The 25,113-nt window shown below is 40.8% G+C and overlaps 1 protein-coding gene across 1 annotated transcript; it reads right to left on the reverse strand.

Annotated features, from left to right (window-relative positions):
- Positions 1-1,958: 1,958 nt before the first annotated feature.
- On the reverse strand, positions 1,959-24,520 carry zgc:154054 (Alpha-1,3-mannosyl-glycoprotein 4-beta-N-acetylglucosaminyltransferase B-like). Its single transcript, XM_062999634.1, has 16 exons — positions 24,418-24,520; positions 21,557-21,749; positions 21,368-21,450; positions 19,842-19,975; positions 16,132-16,178; positions 14,896-15,009; positions 14,724-14,799; positions 14,516-14,630; positions 13,313-13,443; positions 11,686-11,793; positions 11,391-11,584; positions 9,574-9,652; positions 9,167-9,242; positions 3,334-3,446; positions 2,975-3,007; positions 1,959-1,988 (listed from the first exon to the last, which is right to left on the reverse strand). The coding sequence occupies exons 1-16, from the start codon at positions 24,518-24,520 to the stop codon at positions 1,959-1,961; spliced, it is 1,629 nt and encodes a 542-aa protein (XP_062855704.1).
- Positions 24,521-25,113: the final 593 nt, after the last annotated feature.

The following is a 25,113-nucleotide window of genomic DNA, read 5'->3' on the forward strand; positions in this document are numbered from 1 at the left end:
CTATGTATTTAAGATTCAAACTACACATTTTAATTAAAACAATTGTTACTTATTAACTAAAAATTATTTTAAAATGAATGAATTATTCAATATAATTTATAATCTACACCTACAGGGGTTGGACAAAATAACTGAAACACCTGTCATTTTAGTGTGGGAGGTTTCATGGCTAAATTGGACCAGTCTGGTGGCCAATCTTCATTAATTGCACATTGCACCAGTAAGAGCAGAGTGTGAAGGTTCAATTAGCAGGGTAAGAGCACAGTTTTGCTCAAAATATTGCAATGCACACAACATTATGGGTGACATACCAGAGTTCAAAAGAGGACAAATTGTTGGTGCACGTCTTGCTGGCGCATCTGTGACCAAGACAGCAAGTCTTTGTGATGTATCAAGAGCCACAGTATCCAGGGTAATGTCAGCATACCACCAAGAAGGACAAACCAACTGTGGACGCAAGAGGAAGCTGTCTGAAAGGGATGTTCGGGTGCTAACCCGGATTGTATCCAAAAAACATAAAACCACGGCTGCCCAAATCACGGCAGAATTAAATGTGCACCTCAACTCTCCTGTTTCCACCAGAACTGTCCGTCGGAAGCTCCACAGGGTCAATATACACGGCCGGGCTGCTATAGCCAAACCTTTGGTCACTCGTGCCGATGCCAAACGTCGGTTTCAATGGTGCAAGGAGCGCAAATCTTGGGCTGTGGACAATGTGAAACATGTATTGTTCTCTGATGAGTCCACCTTTACTGTTTTCCCCACATCCGGGAGAGTTACGGTGTGGAGAAGCCCCAAAGAAGCGTACCACCCAGACTGTTGCATGCCCAGAGTGAAGCATGGCATTCCCTTGGCCCAATACTTGTGCTAGATGGGCGCGTCACTGCCAAGGACTACCGAACCATTCTGGAGGACTATGCGCATCCAATGGCGGTGCCGTGTATCAGGATGACAATGCACCAATACACACACCAAGACTGGTGAAAGATTGGTTTGATGAACATGAAAGTGAAGTTGAACATCTCCCATGGCCTGCACAGTCACCAGATCTAAATATTATTGAGCCACTTTGGGGTGTTTTGGAGAAGCGAGTCAGGAAACGTTTTCCTCCACCAGCATCACGTAGTGACCTGGCCACTATCCTGCAAGAAGAATGGCTTAAAATCCCTCTGACCACTGTGCAGGACTTGTATATGTCATTTCCAAGACGAATTGACGCTGTATTGGCCGCAAAAGGAGGCCCTACACCATACTAATAAATTATTGTGGTCTAAAACCAGGTGTTTCAGTTATTTTGTCCAACCCCTGTACTTTGTGGGTATTCAATTACTAACTGTAGCTCATTTGTTGCTCTGTACACTTTGTTACCTTGCTGTATGTTGTTTATCTAGTGTAAGGGACCCATAGGACCCCACTGACCAGGTAATGTTTGGGTGGTGAACCATTCTCAGCACTGCAATGACATTAATACAGTGGTGTGTTTTGTAATGTAGGTTGTATTTCTTGATGCAGTGATGATCTGTGTTAAGTGACAATTGTTTACTGAAGTATTTCCAAACCAGTGTTATATTAATCATGGTAGCATGGTGGTTTCTCATACAGTTCCATCTGAGGACATGGATCCATACATGGATTAAGATTTCTCCAGATTTTCACAATATTATGTCCGGTAGATGATAAACCTCATAAAAATCTCATTTGTAATTTTTTTTTTTTTCTCCCAATTTTCCTCCCAATCTAGTTGTATCCAATTACCTGATTGCATTACGCTTTCTCTCTACTGATGTTGATTTCCACCCTGGTTGAGGAGAGCCGAGACACACACCCCCTCCAACACGTGTGCAGTAGCCAACTGCATCTTTTCACCCACACGAGGCGAGTTCATATGCGGATCAGCTTTGTGTATGGAGAGCCACACCCTGATCAACACATTATCCCTCGTCTTTGCACAGGCGCCATCAGCCAACAGGGGTCTGCAAGCCCTTGGACTGGTAACACACACACACACGCACACACACCATAAGGTGTCGTTTAGGGAGGGAGGGGTAAACGTGACTTAATTTTAACGGGAAACCTGAGCCTGGAATGATGCACACAATCGCCCTATTTTGTCAGGGATGGATGAGAGGCAGAAACGGAGCTCCTGGTCCAGAGCCCCCAGTCACTCCCTGTACTTGTTCTTGATGTAAGTTTGGCTCGAAAAGCTCAGTTCGTGCCATGAACAAATCAGATTTAACATAATGAAACAAGTTTATAGTTTATTTCTCAATTATTTGTCATTATACTGAGAGCACAGCTTCTTTTCTGCATGTTCTCTCTGTAGCTCGGTTACGGCTCTCTCAATTCAAAAGAAGCTTGATTGGCATGACAAATAAGGACATTCGTATTGCCAAAGCAAGTTAAAGAGAAATAATAAAAATAACAATAAGAAAGAACAAATATATACAAAACAGTTATATAAAAAAATATAAAATAGAATAAAATATTAATAAAAACAGTGCAAAATAATAACAATAAAAAATATTATATTTACAGTAATGAGGTAGTAATAACGATCAGTTTGTGTGTGTGTGTGTATCTCTCTCTCTCTCTTTGTGTGTGTGTGCGTCTCTCTCTCTCTGTGTGTGTTTGTGTGTGTGTGTGCGTGTCTCTCTCTCTTTTGTGTGTGTGCGTGTGTGTCGCTCGCTCTGTGTGTTTGTGTGTCTTTATATATTAATAATTTAAATATTAAATTATTAATATTTGATTCTATTTTATATTTTTTGCACATGTAACTGTTTTGTATATTTTTGTTTTTTCTTATTGTTATTTTTTATTATTTCTCTGTAACTTGCTTTGGCAATACGAATGTCCTTATTTGTCATGCCAATAAAGCTTCTTTTGAGTTTGAGTGTCTCTCTCTCGCGCTCTGTGTGTGTGTATGTGTGTGTGTGTGTGTGTGTGTGTGTGTGTGTGTGTCTTGCTCGCTCCCCGCTCTCCGTTTTCGGATTTGAATTTCGATAAACAGCTCTTATTATGATTAATTCCCTCTACTGATGGAAGCGGACTGGGTGGATTACAGCCGAACTGCGCAGAATTAAAAATATATATAGCGACTCATCCCTATCAGAATATTTTTGACGGCACCCCTGACGAAGCCAGACGGCACCCCAGGGTGCCGCGGCACCCCGGTTCAGAAAGGCTGTGCTAGCCCATTAGACTACACAGCCACCCGAACACCCTAACCTGGTTTCTTAGGGCATTAAATGATTTCATGTAAGTTCATGTCTTGGTACAAGCTATCATTCCCTTCTGATGTTTAGAATAAGCTTAGCAGGAAGGTGGGAAACTTACCTCACTTAGGATGACCCAGGATTCTAAGTTGGAATGAACAGTCATACGCATGGCAGCTACCTTATGCAGCTCCGGGGCAATCTGACCTTTTGCTATTCCATTTAAAAAAGAGCCTGCAACACACACATTTTATTATATATATATATATATATATATATATATATACAGTGTATCACAAAAGTAAGTACACCCCTCACATTTCTGCAAATATTTCATTATATCTTTTCATGGGACAACACTATAGACATGAAACTTGGATATAACTTAGAGTAGTCAGTGTACAGCTTGTATAGCAGTGTAGATTTACTGTCTTCTGAAAATAACTCAACACACAGCCATTAATGTCTAAATAGCTGGCAACATAAGTGAGTACACCCCACAGTGAACATGTCCAAATTGTGCCCAAATGTGTCGTTGTCCCTCCCTGGTGTCATGTGTCAAGGTCCCAGGTGTAAATGGGGAGCAGGGCTGTTAAATTTGGTGTTTTGGGTACAATTCTCTCATACTGGCCACTGGATATTCAACATGGCACCTCATGGCAAAGAACTCTCTGAGGATGTGAGAAATAGAATTGTTGCTCTCCACAAAGATGGCCTGGGCTATAAGAAGATTGCTAACACCCTGAAACTGAGCTACAGCATGGTGGCCAAGGTCATACAGCGGTTTTCCAGGACAGGTTCCACTCGGAACAGGCTTCGCCAGGGTCGACCAAAGAAGTTGAGTCCACGTGTTCGGCATCATATCCAGAGGTTGGCTTTAAAAAATAGACACATGAGTGCTGCCAGCATTGCTGCAGAGGTTGAAGACGTGGGAGGTCAGCCTGTCAGTGCTCAGACCATACGCCGCACACTGCATCAACTCGGTCTGCATGGTCGTCATCCCAGAAGGAAGCTGACGCACAAGAAAGCCCGCAAACAGTTTGCTGAAGACAAGCAGTCCAAGAACATGGATTACTGGAATGCCCTGTGGTCTGACGAGACCAAGATAAACTTGTTTGGCTCAGATGGTGTCCAGCATGTGTGGCGTCGCCCTGGTGAGAAGTACCAAGACAACTGTCTCTTGCCTACAGTCAAGCATGGTGGTGGTAGCATCATGGTCTTGGGCTGCATGAGTGTTGCTGGCACTGGGGAGCTGCAGTTCATTGAGGGAAACATGAATTCCAACATGTACTGTGACATTCTGAAACAGAGAATGATCCCCTCCCTTCGAAAACTGGGCCTCATGGCAGTTTTCCAACAGGATAACGACCCCAAACACAACCTCCAAGATGACAACTGCCTTGCTGAGGAAGCTGAAGGTAAAGGTGATGGACTAAACCCAATTGAGCACCTGTGGCGCATCCTCAAGTGGAAGGTGGAGGAGTTCAAGGTGTCTAACATCCACCAGCTCCGTGATGTCATCATGGAGGAGTGGAAGAGGATTCCAGTAGCAACCTGTGCAGCTCTGGTGAATTCCATGCCCAGGAGGGTTAAGGCAGTGCTGGATAATAATGGTGGTCACACAAAATATTGACACTTTGGGCACAATTTGGACATGTTCACTGTGGGGTGTACTCACTTATGTTGCCAGCCATTTAGACATTAATGGCTGTGTGTTGAGTTATTTTCAGAAGACAGTAAATCTACACTGCTATACAAGCTGTACACTGACTACTCTAAGTTATATCCAAGTTTTATTTCTATAGTGTTGTCCCATGAAAAGATATAATAAAATATTTGCAGAAATGTGAGGGGTGTACTCATTTTTGAGATACACTGTATATATACGTATATATATATATATATATAGTGAGGAAAATAAGTATTTGATCCCCTGCTGATTTTGTAAGTTTACCCCCTTACAAAGACTTGAACAGTCTATAATTTTTATGGAAGGTTTATTTTAACAGAGAGAGACAGAATATCAACAAAAAATCCAGAAAAAAAACCATTAAATAAAAGTTATAAATTAATTTGTATTTAACTAAGGGAAATAAGTATTTGATCCCCTACCAACCAGCAAGAATTCTGACCCCCACAGACCGGTTATGTGCACAAAAGGCACACAAATTAGTCCTGTCCCTGTATAAAAGACACCTGTAACAGAATCAGTTTCTTCCGTTCAAATCTCTCAACCACCATGGGCAAGACCAAAGAGCTATTAAAGGATATCAGGGACAAGATTGTAGACCTGCACAAGGCTGGAATGGGCTACAAGACCATCAGCAAGAAGCTTGGTGAGAAAGAGACCACTGTTGGTGCGATAATTCGAAAATGGAAGAAATACAAGATCACAGTCAATCACCCTCGCTCTGGAGCTCCATGCAAGATCTCACCTGGTGGGGTAAGAATGATTCTGAGAAAGGTGAGGTCAGTCCAGAATTACACGGGAGGAGCTTGTCAATGATCTCAAGGGAGCTGGGAGCAGAGAAATGCTGGATATGACTCCAAGAACACCATCCCCACCGGGCATTTCTTTTCCTCCAAACACGGCAAGTGGAGTTGATGCCAAAGAGCTCAATTTTGGTCTCATCTGACCATATCACATTCTCCCAAGCTTTCTCTGAATCATTCAGGTGTTCATTGGCAAACTTCAGACGGGCCTGTACATGAGCCTTCTTGAGCAAAGGGACTTTGCGGGCACTGCAGGATCTCAATCCATTACGGCGAAGTGTGTTACTAATGGTTTTCTTGGTGACTGTGCTCCCAGCTCCCTTGAGATCATTGACAAGCTCCTCCCGTGTAATTCTGGACTGACCTCACCTTTCTCAGAATCATTCTTACCCCACCAGGTGAGATCTTGCATGGAGCTCCAGAGTGAGGGTGATTGACTGTGATCTTGTATTTCTTCCATTTTCGAATTATCGCGCCAACAGTGGTCTCTTTCTCACCAAGCTTCTTGCTGATGGTCTTGTAGCCCATTCCAGCCTTGTGCAGGTCTACAATCTTGTCCCTGACGTCCTTTGATAGCTCTTTGGTCTTGCCCATGGTGGTCGAGAGATTTGAATGGAAGAAACTGATTCTGTTACAGGTGTCTTTTATACAGGGACAGGAGTAATTTGTGTGCCTCATGGGCACATAACCGGTCTGTGGGGGTCAGAATTCTTGCTGGTTGGTAGGGGATCAAATACTTATTTCCCTTAGTTAAATACAAATTAATTTATAACTTTTATTTAATGGTTTTTTTTCTGGATTTTTTGTTGATATTCTGTCTCTCTCTGTTAAAATAAACCTTCCATAAAAATTATAGGCTGTTCAAGTCTTTGTAAGGGGGTAAACTTACAAAATCAGCAGGGGATCAAATACTTATTTTCCCCACTGTATATATATATACAGGGGTTGGACAAAATAACTGAAACACCTGTCATTTTAGTGTGGGAGGTTTCATGGCTAAATTGGACCAGTCTGGTGGCCAATCTTCATTAATTGCACATTGCACCAGTAAGAGCAGAGTGTGAAGGTTCAATTAGCAGGGTAAGAGCACAGTTTTGCTCAAAATATTGCAATGCACACAACATTATGGGTGACATACCAGAGTTCAAAAGAGGACAAATTGTTGGTGCACGTCTTGCTGGCGCATCTGTGACCAAGACAGCAAGTCTTTGTGATGTATCAAGAGCCACGGTATCCAGGGTAATGTCAGCATACCACCAAGAAGGACAAACCACATCCAACAGGATTAACTGTGGACGCAAGAGGAAGCTGTCTGAAAGGGATGTTCGGGTGCTAACCCGGATTGTATCCAAAAAACATAAAACCACGGCTGCCCAAATCACGGCAGAATTAAATGTGCACCTCAACTCTCCTGTTTCCACCAGAACTGTCCGTCGAGAGCTCCACAGGGTCAATATACACGGCCGGGCTGCTATAGCCAAACCTTTGGTCACTCGTGCCAATGCCAAACGTCGGTTTCAATGGTGCAAGGAGCGCAAATCTTGGGCTGTGGACAATGTGAAACATGTATTGTTCTCTGATGAGTCCACCTTCACTGTTTTCCCCACATCCGGGAGAGTTACGGTGTGGAGAAGCCCCAAAGAAGCGTACCACCCAGACTGTTGCATGCCCAGAGTGAAGCATGGGGGTGGATCAGTGATGGTTTGGGCTGCCATATCATGGCATTCCCTTGGCCCAATACTTGTGCTAGATGGGCGCGTCACTGCCAAGGACTACCGAACCATTCTGGAGGACCATGTGCATCCAATGGCGGTGCCGTGTATCAGGATGACAATGCACCAATACACACAGCAAGACTGGTGAAAGATTGCTTTGATGAACATGAAAGTGAAGTTGAACATCTCCCATGGCCTGCACAGTCACCAGATCTAAATATTATTGAGCCACTTTGGGGTGTTTTGGAGAAGCGAGTCAGGAAACGTTTTCCTCCACCAGCATCACGTAGTGACCTGGCCACTATCCTGCAAGAAGAATGGCTTAAAATCCCTCTGACCACTGTGCAGGACTTGTATATGTCATTTCCAAGATGAATTGACGCTGTATTGGCCGCAAAAGGAGGCCCTACACCATACTAATAAATTATTGTGGTCTAAAACCAGGTGTTTCAGTTATTTTGTCCAACCCCTGTATGTATATACCTACAAATATACCTACACTTGATCTTTGCATTAATGGAAAGAGGGGTAAATGTTTGCTGTCTAATTGAAGAGAAAAAGAAAACTAGAACAAGCTACTGTCAATAATTAAATATATTTACACATAAGGCGGTTGCCCAAAAGTGTGTGGCCCATAAGTATATGTATATATATATATATATATATGAACATATACCTAGCTATGAGCATATAAGGTTTATTTCTTCCTGCACTTCTTCCTGCACTTATGGGCCACACACTTTTGGGCAACCGCCTTATGTGTAAATGTATTTAATTACTGACAGTAGCTTGTTCTAGTTTTCTTTTTCTCTTCAATTAGACAGCAAACATGTACCCCTCTTTCCATTAATGCAAAGATGAAGTGTAGGTATATTTAATAGAATGTAATGCCTTTATTTACATTTACATTTTCGGCATTTAGCAGACGCCTTTATCCAAAGCGACTTACAGTACTGTGACAGTATACTGTTTGAGCAATTAAGGGTTAAGGGCCTTGCTCAAGGGCCCAACAGCAGCAACCTGGCAGTGGTGGGGCTTGAACCAGCAACCTTCTGATTACTAGTCCAGTACCTTAACCACTAGGTTACAACATATGTATATATTTGTCATATATACATATACTGTACACATGTACAGTACAATGAAATTCTTTCTTTAGATGTCCCAGCTTGTTAGAAAGCTGCGGTCAAAGTGCAGGGTCAGCCATAGTACAGCGCCCCTAGAGCAGACAGGGTTAAGGGCCTTGCTCAAGGGGCCCAACAGTGGCTGCATAGCAGAGCTGGGATTTTAACTCTCAACCTTTCAATTGATAGCCCAAAGCTCAACTCATTAGGTTACCATTGTACCTCTACTGTTCTATAAGAGAGACAAAGCAACAGTTACACACATGAAAAGGTAGCTTTTAAATAGTAGCTATTTAAAAAGCTTTTAAATTAAAGAGAGATATGTAAATGTTGATTCAAACTCTGATCACAGTGATGGTGGCCTTGTGCATTAGACTGTGCCAGCCAAGCCACCAAAAAGCTTTACTATATACAATACTATATACAAAATGTGTTGTATATTAATGTACAAGCAAAATTGACATAAAAAGGCCGCCAGTCCAGAAGTTAAAAGTTTGCTCCTTCACTCTGGGCATCAGACTCCTCACTTCAGACATTCAAATTCTTGTTATGCAAATGCTCACAATGACAATACAGGGAACAGAAAAGGGGGCTGAAGCAAATTGTAAACAAATGATGCTACCTACTACTACGAAGCCATCTGAGGAATGTCTACAACACTGGAGCAGTCCTTTCTCCCCAGTCTCTCTTACTGCAACCTGAAAAACACAGATTAGATATAAATCATACTACAGAATTATTCTAAACTGAAGCAAGTAGTAGAAGCAACTTCTTGTACACATTATTGAGTTGTTGCTTTGATTATAAATAGATATAACTGCCATTTACCCATGTTTTCACTTAATTATGGGCGAATAAGTATAATTGATGGTTAAAATACCCATTCAAAATAAAATCCACAACACAGTAATGTGTGCAAAAAAATAGAGGTTTCTGAATACTCACTAAATCCATTTTATATATACACAAACCACACTGAGCTCAACATCAGTTGTGGGCTACAATGTATTAGAGCAGAGTATCACTTACGTCACTTGGTAGCACCTCCACAGTAGTGTTGTAAAACTTATCTGAATTTGTCTCAATATTTCCACTTCTGAAAAGGTACCTAGAGGCACACCAAATAAACACATGCACAGTACTGTTAGGAAACATTTGTAGACATGGGGAGAACATGCAGAACTTGCTTTTTGGTTGGTTACCACCATGCTGCCACAGGTGCTAGTGACCTCAGCATGTATTAGCCATAAATAGAAACAAGTTGAAATTTTTACTATCAGAGTATCGATTTTAATCCTTAAATTCTCAGCAGTGTATTACTAGTGGCAAACAGTGGGGTCTCAAACTAATCGGTGCTGCTGTCACCGTGGCGATGATGTGCTGGACCAGGTGTGTTCACTCGCAGTCTGCCTTAACACATCACAAAAACCATCCAAAGGCTCTTAAAGACTGTTACGCTGTTCTGGTGTCAGGCCTTCGCTGCTCCGTTGCCACAGCTCCTTAATGGCGTCCTCTGCTTTCTGCTGCTGGGTTGTGTCATGTCTCTGGGGTGCGTCGTGCTGCTGGGGTGCATTGTGCTGCTGGGGAGCACTGCCCGTGGTTCCAGTGGCTCTCCCTCTTACTTATTGGTGCTGCATATTCAGCATATTCAACCGGAAGCCGCGGTGTCCACCAATCTGTGGTATTTTCCCCACCCGAGCCTGGTGTGTTTTCAGCTCCTCCAGGACTCTCGAAGAATACCCAATATGTGTCCCAATTTTTCTAATTAAAATATCAGGATCCAAATGTGTAAAGCAAATATAGACCTGTCCAGGAGGACTGGTTGTGTGTTTACTTTAATTAATTGTCTTGTTCTAATGAATATAAAATAAAATCATATTGTGGACATTTAAAACTTTGGGCATATAACGTTAGTCAAATGCTAAATATTCAAACATTCGTCCACTTAAATTCATTTTAATTCCAAGTTTTAATAGCACAAAATGTTAAAGGGAAAAAGTTAAAGGGAGGTAAATACTAAGGAATGCAGGCAATGTAAATCATCAGCAACAAAAATGTGCGGGTAAATGCACAATAGCAAATCTTAATTAGGGCAGCATGGTGGCACACTTAGGTGCACAGCTTTAGTGTCTCACAGTCTACAGGGCCCCAAATTGAACCTGAGTTGTTTTGTCAATCTAAGTAGATACATTGGTTTCCTCCTTCAAAAAACTCAAAAAAGTGTGGGATACCCTGTGTTTCTTGCACCCAGTGTTAAGTGAATAGGCATTGGACAAAGCATGACCTTACCCAAGATAAAGAGGATAGTATCAATGAACAAGAAATTTGACAGCCACCTTGACAAAATAAATCATTGTAATAACTTCTACAATCATGATCTAATCATTATTAGGTCACACTACCACAAATCAGCTACATATCACTTCCAAAAGTGGTCCAAACTGGAATTATAAATGTCAGAATTATTCCAATATTTGCTATCACATAAAGCCAACATTGGAGTTAGGTCACTTGTACCATAAACATAGTCTTTAAAATGACCACAATCTTACTGGCTGTTAAAGGGAGGCATTAACCTGAAACAAATTTGTATAAATGCAAAAAAATCTAGCCTGAGGAGTAGAGAAACACTAAGAGTAGTGTACACTAAGAGTTTACTGATGGCCAGGGTCTTTAAAAATGAAGATAATATGAAAAAAGTGCTAGAAGTAAGAGGGAATCTGACCTCTCTGCCACTCTGATCTGTGTACATGACATTTGGCTCAGACATTGGGGTTTTAGGCACTAAACTGTTCAGAACTAAGTGACATAATGATGTACATTTAAACGTGTGCGTGTGCTCTAACCCATTGACGTTCTGCGGTCGGTTGAATGTGATAAGGATGTAGTCTTCTTTGGAGGGTGTCAGAGCCCAAAAGAAGTCTTGTCCTCTATAAGCCCTGTCCAGAGAGTGGACCTGATAAACCTTCAGGCTGCTCTTCAACACAGCAGATGGGTTTGGGTGGGGCTTAAACAGGGGCTGTTTTCCAAAGTCTTTATCCTGTAAAACACAAGTTGTGACAATAGAGAATAAAAAAGCAAGCTGCAACAATAAACCACCAACAAATAAAAAGATATGTGCCAACTGAAAATGAGCATTACTTTCAGCTTCTGTACTTTGCCGGGCAGAGATGAATGCAGACCCACATGCTGAAACAGGGAGGGTTTGTAGGTGCGCTTCATTTTGGCCTTTTCATTATTGCAGTGTTTCTGCAAACAAGACCACAGTGATATAAGCTGGTTATTAAAGCATTTCATTTTCATCAACCGCTTTTTCCTGATTAGGGTTGCTGCGGGTCCGGGTCAACTGGGAAACACTGGGTGCAAGGCAGGAATACCATGGAGAAACAATCTCATTCACAAAATATCACATAAACACTGCTGGACATTTTCCGACTATGACATTTGATACAATTGGCGCCCAGAACACCCCAAGCATCTTCTAATTGATCTTTTTAATTGACCCTTTTATTAGCTGTTTTAGATGTGCCACCATCCTGGTTGTACACTCAACAGACACAATTGGTCTTGTCTGAGAGCGAATAGACCACATAGGGATATTAACCTTTCTGCTACAATAGCGATTCCTGCTGGCACTTACAGCAAAACAATACCGACACTGTTTCAGAGTGCACAAGGAATTCAAGTTGCCAAATTGTGATGCAGAAAAAGCTGCCTGCTTAATTTAAAAGGGATCTTTTACCTATGGGATCTGGGTCGCATGACCACAATCCAGCAGAACCAAACTGTCATGTGAATTGTGTCCTTCAATAAATTCCCAGCCCTTAGCTTAGGATCCAAACCCATTAATGTAGGCCATCTTTTTACACTGCATGCAATTCTAGAGGGATCGTTGGTCCATCATAGCTGGTAGCTTTTGCAGTTAGTCTTTTAGCAGTAATTATATTGTTTAGACAAAAGCCAAATAGGCATTACATTAGTTACATTAGATGGTGTAGTTTCAGAAACACTATACAGATGTATTTTAATGATATTTATGTCACAAGGTAAAGCCTTTAAAATAGACCCAGACACATTAAAAAATGTGACAAATATCAATTGTGATGATGTCTTGCGTTCTCTTCCAGACGACCATATTGCAGTTCCGTTTTTTTTTTTTTTTTATATTTTCTTTATGCTTTTTCTCCACTTTTTCTCCCTTTTTTAGCACGTCCAATTGCCCGATTGCGTCATGCTTTCTCTACACCAATGCCGATCCCTGCTCTGATTGAGGAGAACAAAGCTAACCCACGCCCCCTCCGACACGTGGGCAGCATGCCGTATGCATTTTATCACCTGCACTTTGACGAGTGCAGTGCAGCTCAGCACTGTGTACGAAGAGACACACCCTGAGAGCACTCTTTTCTCATCTCTGTGCAGGCGCCATCAATCAGCCAGCAGAGGTCATAATTGCACCAGTCATGGGAGAGAGACCCTATCGGGCTTAGTCCCACCCATATCTGAACAACAAGCCAATCTGGTAGGCAGAGCCTTAGCTGGTAGGCAGAGCTGAGATTCAATACAATGTATTCGAGATGGTTCCAGCGTGGGTTTTTACCGCTGCGCCACCTGAGCGGCCCCTACAGTTCCGGTTTTAAACTTACTCAGTTATTTAACCATAACAATTTGGCCACTGTGTCACCTTATATTTATAAAAATGTAAGAGGAAAATTTATAGACTAAGACACTTTTAAATAAATTAAATAAATGTTATGTAATTGAATCTTACAAAGTCTTTTTCTGGGTTACACATTTTGACCCAGAGGATGTGATCCAGCAGCCAGTCAATGGGCTTGTCCTTGTGAAACATGAGAAAAAACTCCACAACAGTTGGCAAGTCTGAAGCTTGAAAAAGCTTTCCTGATAATAACAGAAATAGAATTTAAAATTAACAACACAAGGTATGAATAAATTAGCATCCTGAAACTAGGCTAAATCAGGCTAAGTTATGTATCATATTAGCTACAATGTCCCTATAGTTTCAGCTGTATTAATTTTCTGAAATGTCAGACAGTGTCACGAATTCAGCCCCTCTGTGCTCCCAGAGCATGTTTAGTGCGTAGGTGCCACACCCATGTCTCTGAGAGCACACAGTGGAGGAGGCTTTGTTTAGGATGTCAGGCCAACGCCTCCTCATAATGATTGGTCAATGAAGCTAATGATCCACAGCTGCTCCTCATTGCAGGTAATGCTCAGGGCATTTAAGGGAGCTGTGGATCCTTTGGTGGAGACTATTTTGGCTTTGATGGTCATGCTTTTGGTTTGTCATGTACTGGTGTTCATGTTCATGTTCATGTTCATGTTCATGTTCATGTTCATGTTCATGTTCATGTTCATGTTCATGTTCATGTTCATGTTCATGTTCATGTTCATGTTCATGTTCATGTTCATGTTGTTTTGCTCTTGCCCATGTTTGTTTTGTGTTAGTATTGTTCATGTTTAGCTTTAGCATGGTTAGCTTGGCTTAGGGTCTAGAATAGTATGGTCAGGTCTAAGGTGTGTTTAGTTTAGCAGTTAGCTTAGCATTTAGCTTAAGTAATGTGTTGGAGAGTCTTGTCTTGTGTAACCTGTCTTATATTATTATTATTATTATTATTATTATTATTATTATTATTAATAAATACTTTGTTAAGCATCTCTGCGTGTGTGTCCGTCCCCGCTTGTCTCGTCTAGCCCATCCGTTATAGACAGAAAATTATTGTTATTTGCTTTTAGCATAAATGTGACATTATGCATGCATGTATTTGTGTGCTTTTTTTGTATGGGGCTTTTTAAAAGAACATTTCTGACAATCATTGACAATCATTCTTTGTATAAGCTATGGTGGAATGTAACAGGCTAATGTTGAACATTTGTTTGTAATTTCATAGATATATAAATATAAAATACCAACAGAGACAAGAATAGAACTACTAGAAAAGATGAAACTTACCAATAAAGCCCAGTGCAGAAAACTCCAGGAACAACCACTTCTGACTTCTCACAGTACTGATATAGGCCTTTATAGCCTCACTGTACCCTGACTTAGCAACAATGTCGTCTTCCAGCTGTAATAACCCAGGCGTAATCATTGAGACATTTGCAGAGCAAAGCACTTTTTGGTCTATGTGTTTTGCATGTAAAATCTATTTAGGTATTACCTGAATATAGTATGCACCTTTATGCTGAGCATACATCATAAGGAAACTGTAGTCCAGGTTCTGCTTGGTTCTCCATCTAGAGGTAAACATTTTGCATAATTGGTTTTATATAAATCTGCACAGTGATTACAGAGTGCTAAATTAAAATAAAGGTAAACATGTAAACTCCTACTGGACTCTTTCTTTCGAGTCGCCAAAGGTTGCCTTCAGGTTGGTAAAGTCTGGATAGTAGTATTGAGAGGGTGAAATTACTTCAATCAGCCCAGATTTCACTTCCTCTGGAAAACTACACACAAACATACACAAACACACACAATGTTGTAGTTTTATGCCATATAAATATACACCGATCAGCCATAACATTAAAACCACCTCCTTCTACACATACTGTCCATGTTATCAGCTCCACTTACCATATAGGAGCACTTTGTAGTTCTACAATTACTGACTGTAGTCAATCTGTTTCTCTGCATGCTTTGTTAGCCCCCTTTCATCCTGTTCTTCAATGGTCAGGACCACCAAAGAGTAGGTATTATTTGGGTGGTGGATCATTCTCAGCACTGCAGTGACACTGACATGGTGGTGGTGTGTTAGTGTGTGTTGTGCTGGTATGAGTGGATAAGACACAGCAGCGATGCTGGAGTTTTTAAACACCTCACTGTCACTGCGGGACAGAGAATAGTCCACCAACCAAAATATCCAGCCAACAGCGCCCCGTGGGCAGCGTCCTGTGACCAGTGATGAAGGTCTAGAAGATGACCAACTCAAACAGCAGCAATACAAGGTGGAGCAACGAGGTAGGAGCATGTCTAATAGAGTGGACAGTGAGTGGACACGGTATTTTAAAACTCCAGCACAACACACACTAACACACCACCACCATGTCAGTGTCACTGCAGGGCTGAGAATGATCCACCACCCAAATAATACCTACTCTGTGGGGGTCCTGACCATTGAAAAACAGAGTGAAAGCAGGTTAAAAAAGTGTAGAGAAACAGATGGACTACAGTCAGTAATTGTAGAACTTCAAAGTGCTTTTATATGGTAAGTGGAGCTGATAAAATGAACAGTGAGTGTAGAAACAAGGAGGTGGTTTTAATGTTATGGCTGATCAGTGTATTTTCTCATAATACATTAATATGGCTGATCCATATAGTAGCCATGGTTTTCTATTTCTATTTTCTATTTATAACTGCTCTAAGATCAATAAACTTAAGTAATGGGGTATGTTAAGTGCCTTTATGATGCCTGTGTATCCTTTGTACACTGTTTCAGAGATCACCTGATAGTTTTGAGTTTAAATCCCAAAATGTTCTATATGTGCAATCTTAAAAATCAACTAAAAGAACACTGCATGGTTTAAAAACAATAAAATGCAATGGAATTAAAAATAAAAATGATAACTCACTTTCTCTGAATGCTGGCTGCCACGCTGTTTAAAAACTCACTGTTTGTCTGTAAATGGAAAAAAGCTGGTGATTGAAATGGGGGAATGAAGGTAAAATGAAAAAAATAATAAATGTATCAATCAAATGTTTAGGGCCAACTTAAATATCAAGATCAATGGACATGAGTGAAATCTCAGGAGCAATGAACAAAAGACATTGTATGTAAACATTAACTCTGATCTCTAATTTGCTTAACCTGTTCTGAAACTTGTTTTGTGGTATAAAGACAGGAAAATCCTAAATCTATCATTTTCTTTTAAACAAGCTTTTGGACCAGAGCTAAATTAGTGCTACGGCCACAACACTGCTATATATTGTATATATAGCTACAGTGTATCACAAAAGTGAGTACACCCCTCACATTTCTGCAGATATTTAAGTATATCTTTTCATGGGACAACACTGACAAAATGACACTTTGACACAATGAAAAGTAGTCTGTGTGCAGCTTATATAACAGTATACATTTATTCTTCCCTCAAAATATCTCAATATACAGCCATTAATGTCTAAACCACCGGCAACAAAAGTGAGTACACCCCTAAGAGACTACACCCCTAAATGTCCAAATTGAGCACTGCTTGTCATTTTCCCTCCAAAATGTCATGTGATTTGTTAGTGTTACTAGGTCTCAGGTGTGCATAGGGAGCAGGTGTGTTCAATTTAGTAGTACAGCTCTCACACTCTCTCATACTGGTCACTGAAAGTTCCAACATGGCACCTCATGGCAAAGAACTCTCTGAGGATCTTAAAAGACGAATTGTTGCGCTACATGAAGATGGCCATGGCTACAAGAAGATTGCCAACACCCTGAAACTGAGCTGCAGCACAGTGGCCAAGATCATCCAGCGTTTTAAAAGAGCAGGGTCCACTCAAAACAGACCTCGCGTTGGTCGTCCAAAGAAGCTGAGTGCACGTGCTCAGCGTCACATCCAACTGCTGTCTTTGAAAGATAGGCGCAGGAGTGCTGTCAGCATTGCTGCAGAGATTGAAAAGGTGGGGGGTCAGCCTGTCAGTGCTCAGACCATACGCCGCACACTACATCAAATTGGTCTGCATGGCTGTCACCCCAGAAGGAAGCCTCTTCTGAAGTCTCTACACAAGAAAGCCCGCAAACAGTTTGCTGAAGACATGTCAACAAAGGACATGGATTACTGGAACCATGTCCTATGGTCTGATGAGACCAAGATTAATTTGTTTGGTTCAGATGGTCTCAAGCATGTGTGGCGGCAATCAGGTGAGGAGTACAAAGATAAGTGTGTCATGCCTACAGTCAAGCATGGTGGTGGGAATGCCATGGTCTGGGGCTGCATGAGTGCAGCAGGTGTTGGGGAGTTACATTTCATTGAGGGACACATGAACTCCAATATGTACTGTGAAATACTGAAGCAGAGCATGATCCCCTCCCTCCAGAAACTGGGTCGCAGGGCAGTGTTCCAGCATGATAATGACCCCAAACACACCTCTAAGACGACCACTGCTTTATTGAAGAGGCTGAGGGTAAAGGTGATGGACTGGCCAAGCATGTCTCCAGACCTAAACCCAATAGAACATCTTTGGGGCATCCTCAAGCGGAAGGTGGAGGAGCGCAAAGTCTCGAATATCCGCCAGCTCCGTGATGTCGTCATGGAGGAGTGGAAAAGCATTCCAGTGGCAACCTGCGAAGCTCTGGTAAACTCCATGCCCAGGAGAGTTAAGGCAGTTCTGGGAAATAATGGTGGCCACACAAAATATTGTTGCCGGTGGTTTAGACATTAATGGCTGTATATTGAGTTATTTTGAGGGAAGAATAAATGTATACTGTTATATAAGCTGCACACAGACTACTTGTCATTGTGTCAAAGTGTCATTTTGTCAGTGTTGTCCCATGAAAAGATATACTTAAATATCTGCAGAAATGTGAGGGGTGTACTCACTTTTGTGATACGCTGTATATTATAGTAACATGTATGCACCATTAAGCAGTGGCACTGGTATGAGAGCATAAACATTCTGGATATCATTTACAAAAGTCTTTACACTTTGTATTCAATAATTTGTTGCATTCTTTAAGGCAGATGCTCTCAAGCATCTTCGGATTGGATGGTAAGCTTCTGTGAACTGCCATCTTCAACTCTCTCCACAGATGCTGGGTGGGTACTAATTATGGACTTAAGCTAGGCCATTCAGGGACATTCACAGATGTGCTGCTTCAGAATGGTTGTAACTGTATGTTTCACATCTTTTTTCTGTTGAAAGGTAAACTGTCATCTCAGTGCGCTACATTTGTTGCATTCATCTTTTTACCAGTCTCCTTGTCTTTGCCACAAAGAAGCACAACCATAGCATGATACTGGCATCAACCAGATCATGGTCTTTTTTCACTACATGCTTGCTCACTGTGACTGAATTATTGAGACATATTCTTTGTCCAAAACATGACACTTTTTGTGTGTTTCAGATAATATGATAAAATCTTTGCAATAAAAACTTTACCTACAGCAGCTTGGTGTATAAAGTTGTAAAACGCTATTTATGGAGGTGGTTTGACCTCTTAATGTCTTATTAGTTACTTTGACTGACAAAATCTGGTGACTTCTCTCTGCCCACATACACCCATTAGGCATAACATTATGACCACCTTCCTAATTTTATGTTGGTCCCCCTTTTGCTGCCAAAACAGCCCTGACCCGTTGAGGTATGGAGCATTAACTTCTTCAGCAATTTGAGCTACAGTAGCTCATCTGTTGGATCGGATCACACGGGCCAGCCTTGGCCGCCCATGTCCCTGTCGCCAGTTTACCACTGTTCCTTCATTGGACCACCTTTGATAGATACTGATCACTGCAGACCGGGAACACCCCACAAGAGATGCAGTTTTGGAGATGCTCTGACCCAGTCATTTAGCCATCACAATTTGGCCCTTGTCAAACTCACTTGCCCATTTTTCCTGCTTCTAACAGATCAACTTTGAGGATAAAATTTTCACTTGCTGCCTAATATATCCCACCCACTAACAGGTGCCGTGATGAAGAGATAATCAGTGTTATTCACTTCATCTGTCAGTGGTCATGTTATGCCTGGTCGTCGTATAAAGACTAGTTTAACTGCACTCATTAGACTGAGCCACAAGCATTACTTTTGGTAAGTTCAGAATAGCAACTCAACTGTGTCCAGCACAAATGAGCTTTTAAAATAGTCTTTACAGAGTCCTGACTGCAATGCTAAAAAACATTTGTGGACTTCGCTAAAAACTATGTTCTAAACAAATAATTAAACTTAATTCTGCAAGTGGACAAAGATCCAGAATTCTGCCTCGTTTGGCTGGTTCATGGCTATCAAATGCTGCTAAAAAAGGTGAAACAGGTTAAGCACCATATACCCTGTTATGTCCAATTTTAAACCAACCCACAAAAACTCACAGTAAATTGAATTTTACATGAGCGTGTTACATTCATTTAGTCACCAAAGTTTTATTTTTAGACCTTAACTCCACCTCTTCATCAGTTTTAGTTTGCCATGGCTAACACCAGTCAACTGTAGCTGGTGAGTATTTATCAAGCCACACAACCAGCAATCAACAACAGCCACATATGATGAACAAACAGGGATTTGTGGTTCATGTCTGACTATTGGCAAAAACTTGCAAAAGAGACTAGTGGAAAACAATCAAAGATTTCTGTAGACTTACCTCTGCTACAAGAACGATAATGATTAGGTCCGCCCTCTGTTCAGGTGAGAGGTCGTAGACAAGAGAGCTTAATGTGGTCATTAGATAACTGTCCTTTGGTCTTTGCACCGTGGGGACCCCTAACACCAGTGACACTGAACACACATGAACACAGACGAGAGAAAGGATCGTATTAGATCCTGCAGTACACATCTCCTATAACTCCTATATCTCCTCCTTTACCTACAATATATGGCAAATCTATATGTGCAAAACTATGTGGATGAATTTGTTGGACATTCCATTTCAAAACCATGGGCATCAATATATCATTCAAACATAAGACCCAGGGTATGTGTGTTTAAAACTGCTTTTAAAGGTGTCTATTAATGAGGCACGTTCACTATAGGAACTAATTTCTGGTGTTTCAGCAACACCCATGGCTTACAGGTGCGTAAAAGTAAGTCTATAAAATAGATGTATGCTTCCATTTTTGTGTGAACATTTGGGGGACGACATTTGTGCACAAAGCAAGTACATGGTGTAGAGGAAAAGCACCTTTGGGATTCAAGATTCAAGATTCAACATTAACTTTGTCATTTTACTGTACACCAAAGTGTATAGAAAAACAAAACTGCGAGCATTCGGTTCATCCTAAAACACTGCAAATTTAAAATATAGAGCATATATAAAATAAAGGATATAAAATGGTTTAATATGCATCAGATTTGGTTATTTTGTTCTGTCCAGGAGTCTAATGGCGGTCAGGTAAAAGCTATTCCTAAATCGGACCGTATTGCAGCGTAGACTACTGTACCTTTTACCAGAGGGTAAGTCCACTCTCCTCAAGGCCTTTTTTTCTGAGGTGTTGCAACTCTCATACCAGAGAGAGATGCTGCTGGTTCAAACACTCTCTTTTGTGCCTCTATAGAAAGTGGTGAGGATGGGTGCGCTGAGATGTGTCCTTTTCAATCGGCGTAGGAAACGCAGGCGCTGGTGAGCCTTTTTGACCATAGAGGACCAGGTCAGGTTGTCCGTAACGTGGACCCCTAGGAACTTTATGTTCTGGACAATCTTAACAGGAGTGCCACTGATGTAGATAGGGTGTGCGTGGGCTGTTTTCTCCTGAAGTCAATGAACTGAAACAGGTCTTTTCGTCTAACAACAGTGTCTGACATCACAAATGATCTGTTGACTTCCACAGACACACTTAAATACTTGGTGACAAAACCTTCACAGAAGAGTCAATGGATTGGGGTAATGAGCTGTGCATTAACGTCTGCAGTTTAAAAAAAAAAAAATAGTGCATAGGTTGTGTTGAAGAATTGAAAAATTGCCTGCCAAAATATGCCAGGTTGCCCAAATGGTTGCATACAAGTGCATATTACAGTCTTTTTACAAATCCTTTGGACCAGCTTTTCTCCTAAAAGATGACTCACAAAGCCTAGAAATCTAAAACACTAGCCCACCAGCAATGGAACTCAAAAAAGATCTACTGGTCCACTGACCCTGGTTGCCTATAAAATCAAACTGAAACAGTCACTGACCTCCGGTGCGTCCCTGTCCCAGGTGAATGTTGGGCTCCAGGCTGTCACGGTGCTCTCCTAGGTGTGGCAGGTACAGAAGCGCACTAGGTTGTGGAGATAAAAAACTCCAAACAGCACTACTTTCTGGCAACAGAGCTGTTGGTGGAAGGGTCAGAATGAATAGTAAGAACAGTTGTATGGTTGTAATACCAAATAATAAAGTATATGTATGGATTTATATTCATGGATGTTTGTGTAGATTTACCTAATGGGTTGTCAGTAGTGGAATTAGTAGTCACTGTGATGTTTTTCAGCAGTTGAAGCAGTTTGTGTGATACGACCTCTCCATGTTGCTCAGCTATCATCAGCCTCATGTAGAGGTCCTGGAATTGGTCTAGTCCCTCTAAAACCACAATCGAAGATAGGGTTCTAGCTTGGCTTAAATATATGCTATGAAACACTTAACTTTGAAGAAGAATTGTCTTGGGATTGTTTACGTGAGGGAATTATTCAAATATACTGTGTTGTAAACACTTTCATACATTTAAGTTGTTTTATAGTTTTATTGTTTTTTATAAAATATGACAATACATATATAGAGTACATACAGCACACATAATGGTTAATTATAGATCTTTCACATTTCTAATTTTACATCAATTACTTGTTGTTTAACAACATGGAGAACCTACAGTAACCTTCCCTGAACTCACCCCATTTAGAAAGAAAAGAAAAGTTATAGACTTAAATGTGTTTAAGAGCTCACCAACAAAGTATTTGTTTTAATCATTTAATCAGAAGAAAAACAGCAGCAGAAAGAACTGAAATTTAGAGACTGCCACATGACCTGACAGTTCTGGTTCCCCCAGGAAACAGTGGGTGCCAGGCAGGAGCAACACCTTGTACAGGGCACCAATCCAGCACAGGGCTGATACAGCACTACTGAGATTTTAATCCGGATCTCAGGGGTGGTGTTCTAGCAAAATAGATTTCTGCCCCACTCAAGCGCTTATGACATATATTGTATTATAATAATTAATAAAGTAAAGAGTGTTTAGCAATAGTCATTGCTGTTGTTCCTAAAAATAGACTATACAACTAGAAGACGTCTATATTGCCTATGATTAAGGCTTTCAAAACAAGGTTTAAAGGTTACAGTGCTGCTAGGTGGACTCTAGGAGTTGGTTCTGTTATCAGCTTTAGAGTTAGTCAGCCCAAAGATAAGCCAGATTTATAGATATTTCTGTAGGTAGGTGCTACATCTTATCTCTGTAATATTTATAAGTATTGCTACATAAGCAAATCAAGGATTTATAGTATTTTATTAAATAATATCTCATTTGATGTTATAATGACCCATATACTGTATGTCTACCTGGTTGACACATAGAATAAAGCTTTGAAACCGTATTTAGCCCCAATCATTTTTACCTGTGTAAAAATATTCTCAGGACAAATCAAAAGAAAAGTGAATAAGTGGTGAAGGGTACAAGACATAACTTGTATTTTTGTTCAACACATTATACAGGACAAAAAATAAAATTACAGTTGCACTGCCTACAGCAGTTCTTTCTTTAGAACTTGGTAAACAAATTAGAAAACAGTACAATGGTAAGTACAAAACGTCACAGAAGTTTTGCATCTGAGCACACACACGCATGCACATGCTCACAGAAAAATCATCATACCCAGTCAAAATTCTTACATTTTGTCACAGTATACACTATGTACATTAATTACAGCCGCATTTTGGCGGAACGGTGGCTCAGTGGGTAGCACTGTCGCCCCACAGCCTCCTTTCTGTCTGGAGTTTGCATGTTCTCCCCGTGTCTGCGTGGGTTTACTCCGGGAGCTCCGGTTTCCTCCCACAGTCCAAAAACATGCAAGTCAGATGAATTGGAGATACAAAATTGTCAATGATCGTGTTTGACGTTAAAACGTGTGAACTGATGAATCTAGTGTAACGAGTAACTACCGTTTCTGTCATGAATGTAACCAAAGTGTGTAAAACATGGCGTTAAAATGACAAACAGCAAGAAGGTCCTGGGTTCGATCCCCAGATGAGGCGGTCCGGGTCCTTTCTGTGTGGAGTTTGCATATTCTCCCCGTGTCGGCGTGGGTTTACTCCGGGTGCTCCGGTTTCCTACCACAGTCCAAAGACATGCAAGTGAGGTAAATTGGAGATACTAAATTGTCCATGTTTGATATAACCTTGTGAACTGAAGAATCTGAACTACCTTTCCTGTCATGAATGTAACAAACAGCTGCTTTTACACTTTATAACCATTGACATAACGGCGAGAGTAACATTTGTTTTTTATTTTCAATCAATTATTAAAATTAAATTAGTAAAATACCTGGTTTGAATAAGTACTCAGCTTCTTAAAGTAATCATTATAAACTGGCTCAGGTATAACATATCACCGCTCAGATCACACACCAGGCTAATTCCAAAATCCTGTCAAAATCCTCACCTTTTGTCACGATATACACTTTAAATACACTTCAAAACCAGTCAAGGATAATCCCTACCTGAGAGAGGTCCTAAATCATCTGTGGATGAATAAAAAACAACAAAACAAACAAAAAACACTGTAAATTGCTCACGAATTCTGCCAGGAAAAATAGCAAATATTTCTTATATATGTGTGCAAGAGTGGTAGAGACTTTTTCAAACAAACATGTGGCTTTATTAAATAAGTATTAAATAAAGAGGACTGATCACTTTTTCAACCCTGTATTTTAAGGTTTTCTTTTTCATTCATTATCAAAATCTTAAATACTTATCTTACTTAAATACTGTAAGGCATAATGAGTAAATAAAGCTGTAATTTAACAAGTGACAATTTTAAAGAAAGATGCAGGGTTTATATACACTGTACCCAATCTCTAAATTTAGTGTCTCCTGCTGAGAGCTGACAACCAACCCCATCTCCCCATCTTTCTGCCCATCCTCAGAGCTATGCTCAAAGTTAATTATGAATAACTTAGTGTTTGGATGTATACTAAGTGGTATAAATACCTCATTGTTTGAGTTAAGTTTGTACTGGGATGAATTAGGAAAAGCTTACCTTGTTCGGTGGTGTACCAGGAGGTAGTGTACCAGGAGGTCAGGACTAGAAACCCACCACATAGTAGGCAGGTGAGAACAACAAATCTGTCGTGGCATCTCATTCCCAACACCAACATGTGTACCGATCTGTACCACCGTTACGCGTTAAAGTCCAACCAAGAATAAAAAATTCCACACGATAAGGACCTGTTCTTATTTGCATTTCCGTGTCACAGCGAGTGTTCAGTAAAAAGCCGGTTGATGGTACGAGCTGTGTGACATAATGGCATTGTCTCCTTACCTGCTCAGTGAAAGCTCCTCCCTTCACATTTCTCTCTTTCACCCCTCTACCTGTACATGTACTATACAGTACTTAGCTTAGTACCAGTATATTTACTCATCCCTCCACCAGTTAATTTGCACTTTACATTTACATTTACCTTATTTACCCAACGTGCCTCTCTATCTATGTGCATTAACATTATTCACCTCTTTATACACACATTTACCACATTCACTTCTCTTTATATTAACATTAACATTGTACATTTACATAGTACTTTAAGCTCACTCACTCGTCTATATCCACACATTTACATTATTTACTTACTTCACTGTGTATATTTACCCTACTGCCTCTCTCTACATGTACATCACTCACCTCTCTGTAGATTTACCTCATTCACCTCTCTATATTGTACATTTACCTCACTCA

Source organism: Trichomycterus rosablanca, chromosome 8 (genome assembly GCF_030014385.1).
Source record: "Trichomycterus rosablanca isolate fTriRos1 chromosome 8, fTriRos1.hap1, whole genome shotgun sequence".
NCBI lineage: Eukaryota > Metazoa > Chordata > Actinopteri > Siluriformes > Trichomycteridae > Trichomycterus > Trichomycterus rosablanca.

Bases quoted from the DNA above. Each gene is read 5' to 3' on its own strand.
- zgc:154054 (XM_062999634.1), bottom strand. From the start codon at position 24,520: ATGAGATGCCACGACAGATTTGTTGTTCTCACCTGCCTACTATGTGGT. The intron at 11,794-13,312 runs GTAAGATTCAAT...TCTTGTTTGCAG, and splicing joins GTAACCCAGAAAAAGACTTT to AAACACTGCAATAATGAAAA. The intron at 11,585-11,685 runs GTAATGCTCATT...TGTGTTTTACAG, and splicing joins GCAAAGTACAGAAGCTGAAA to GATAAAGACTTTGGAAAACA.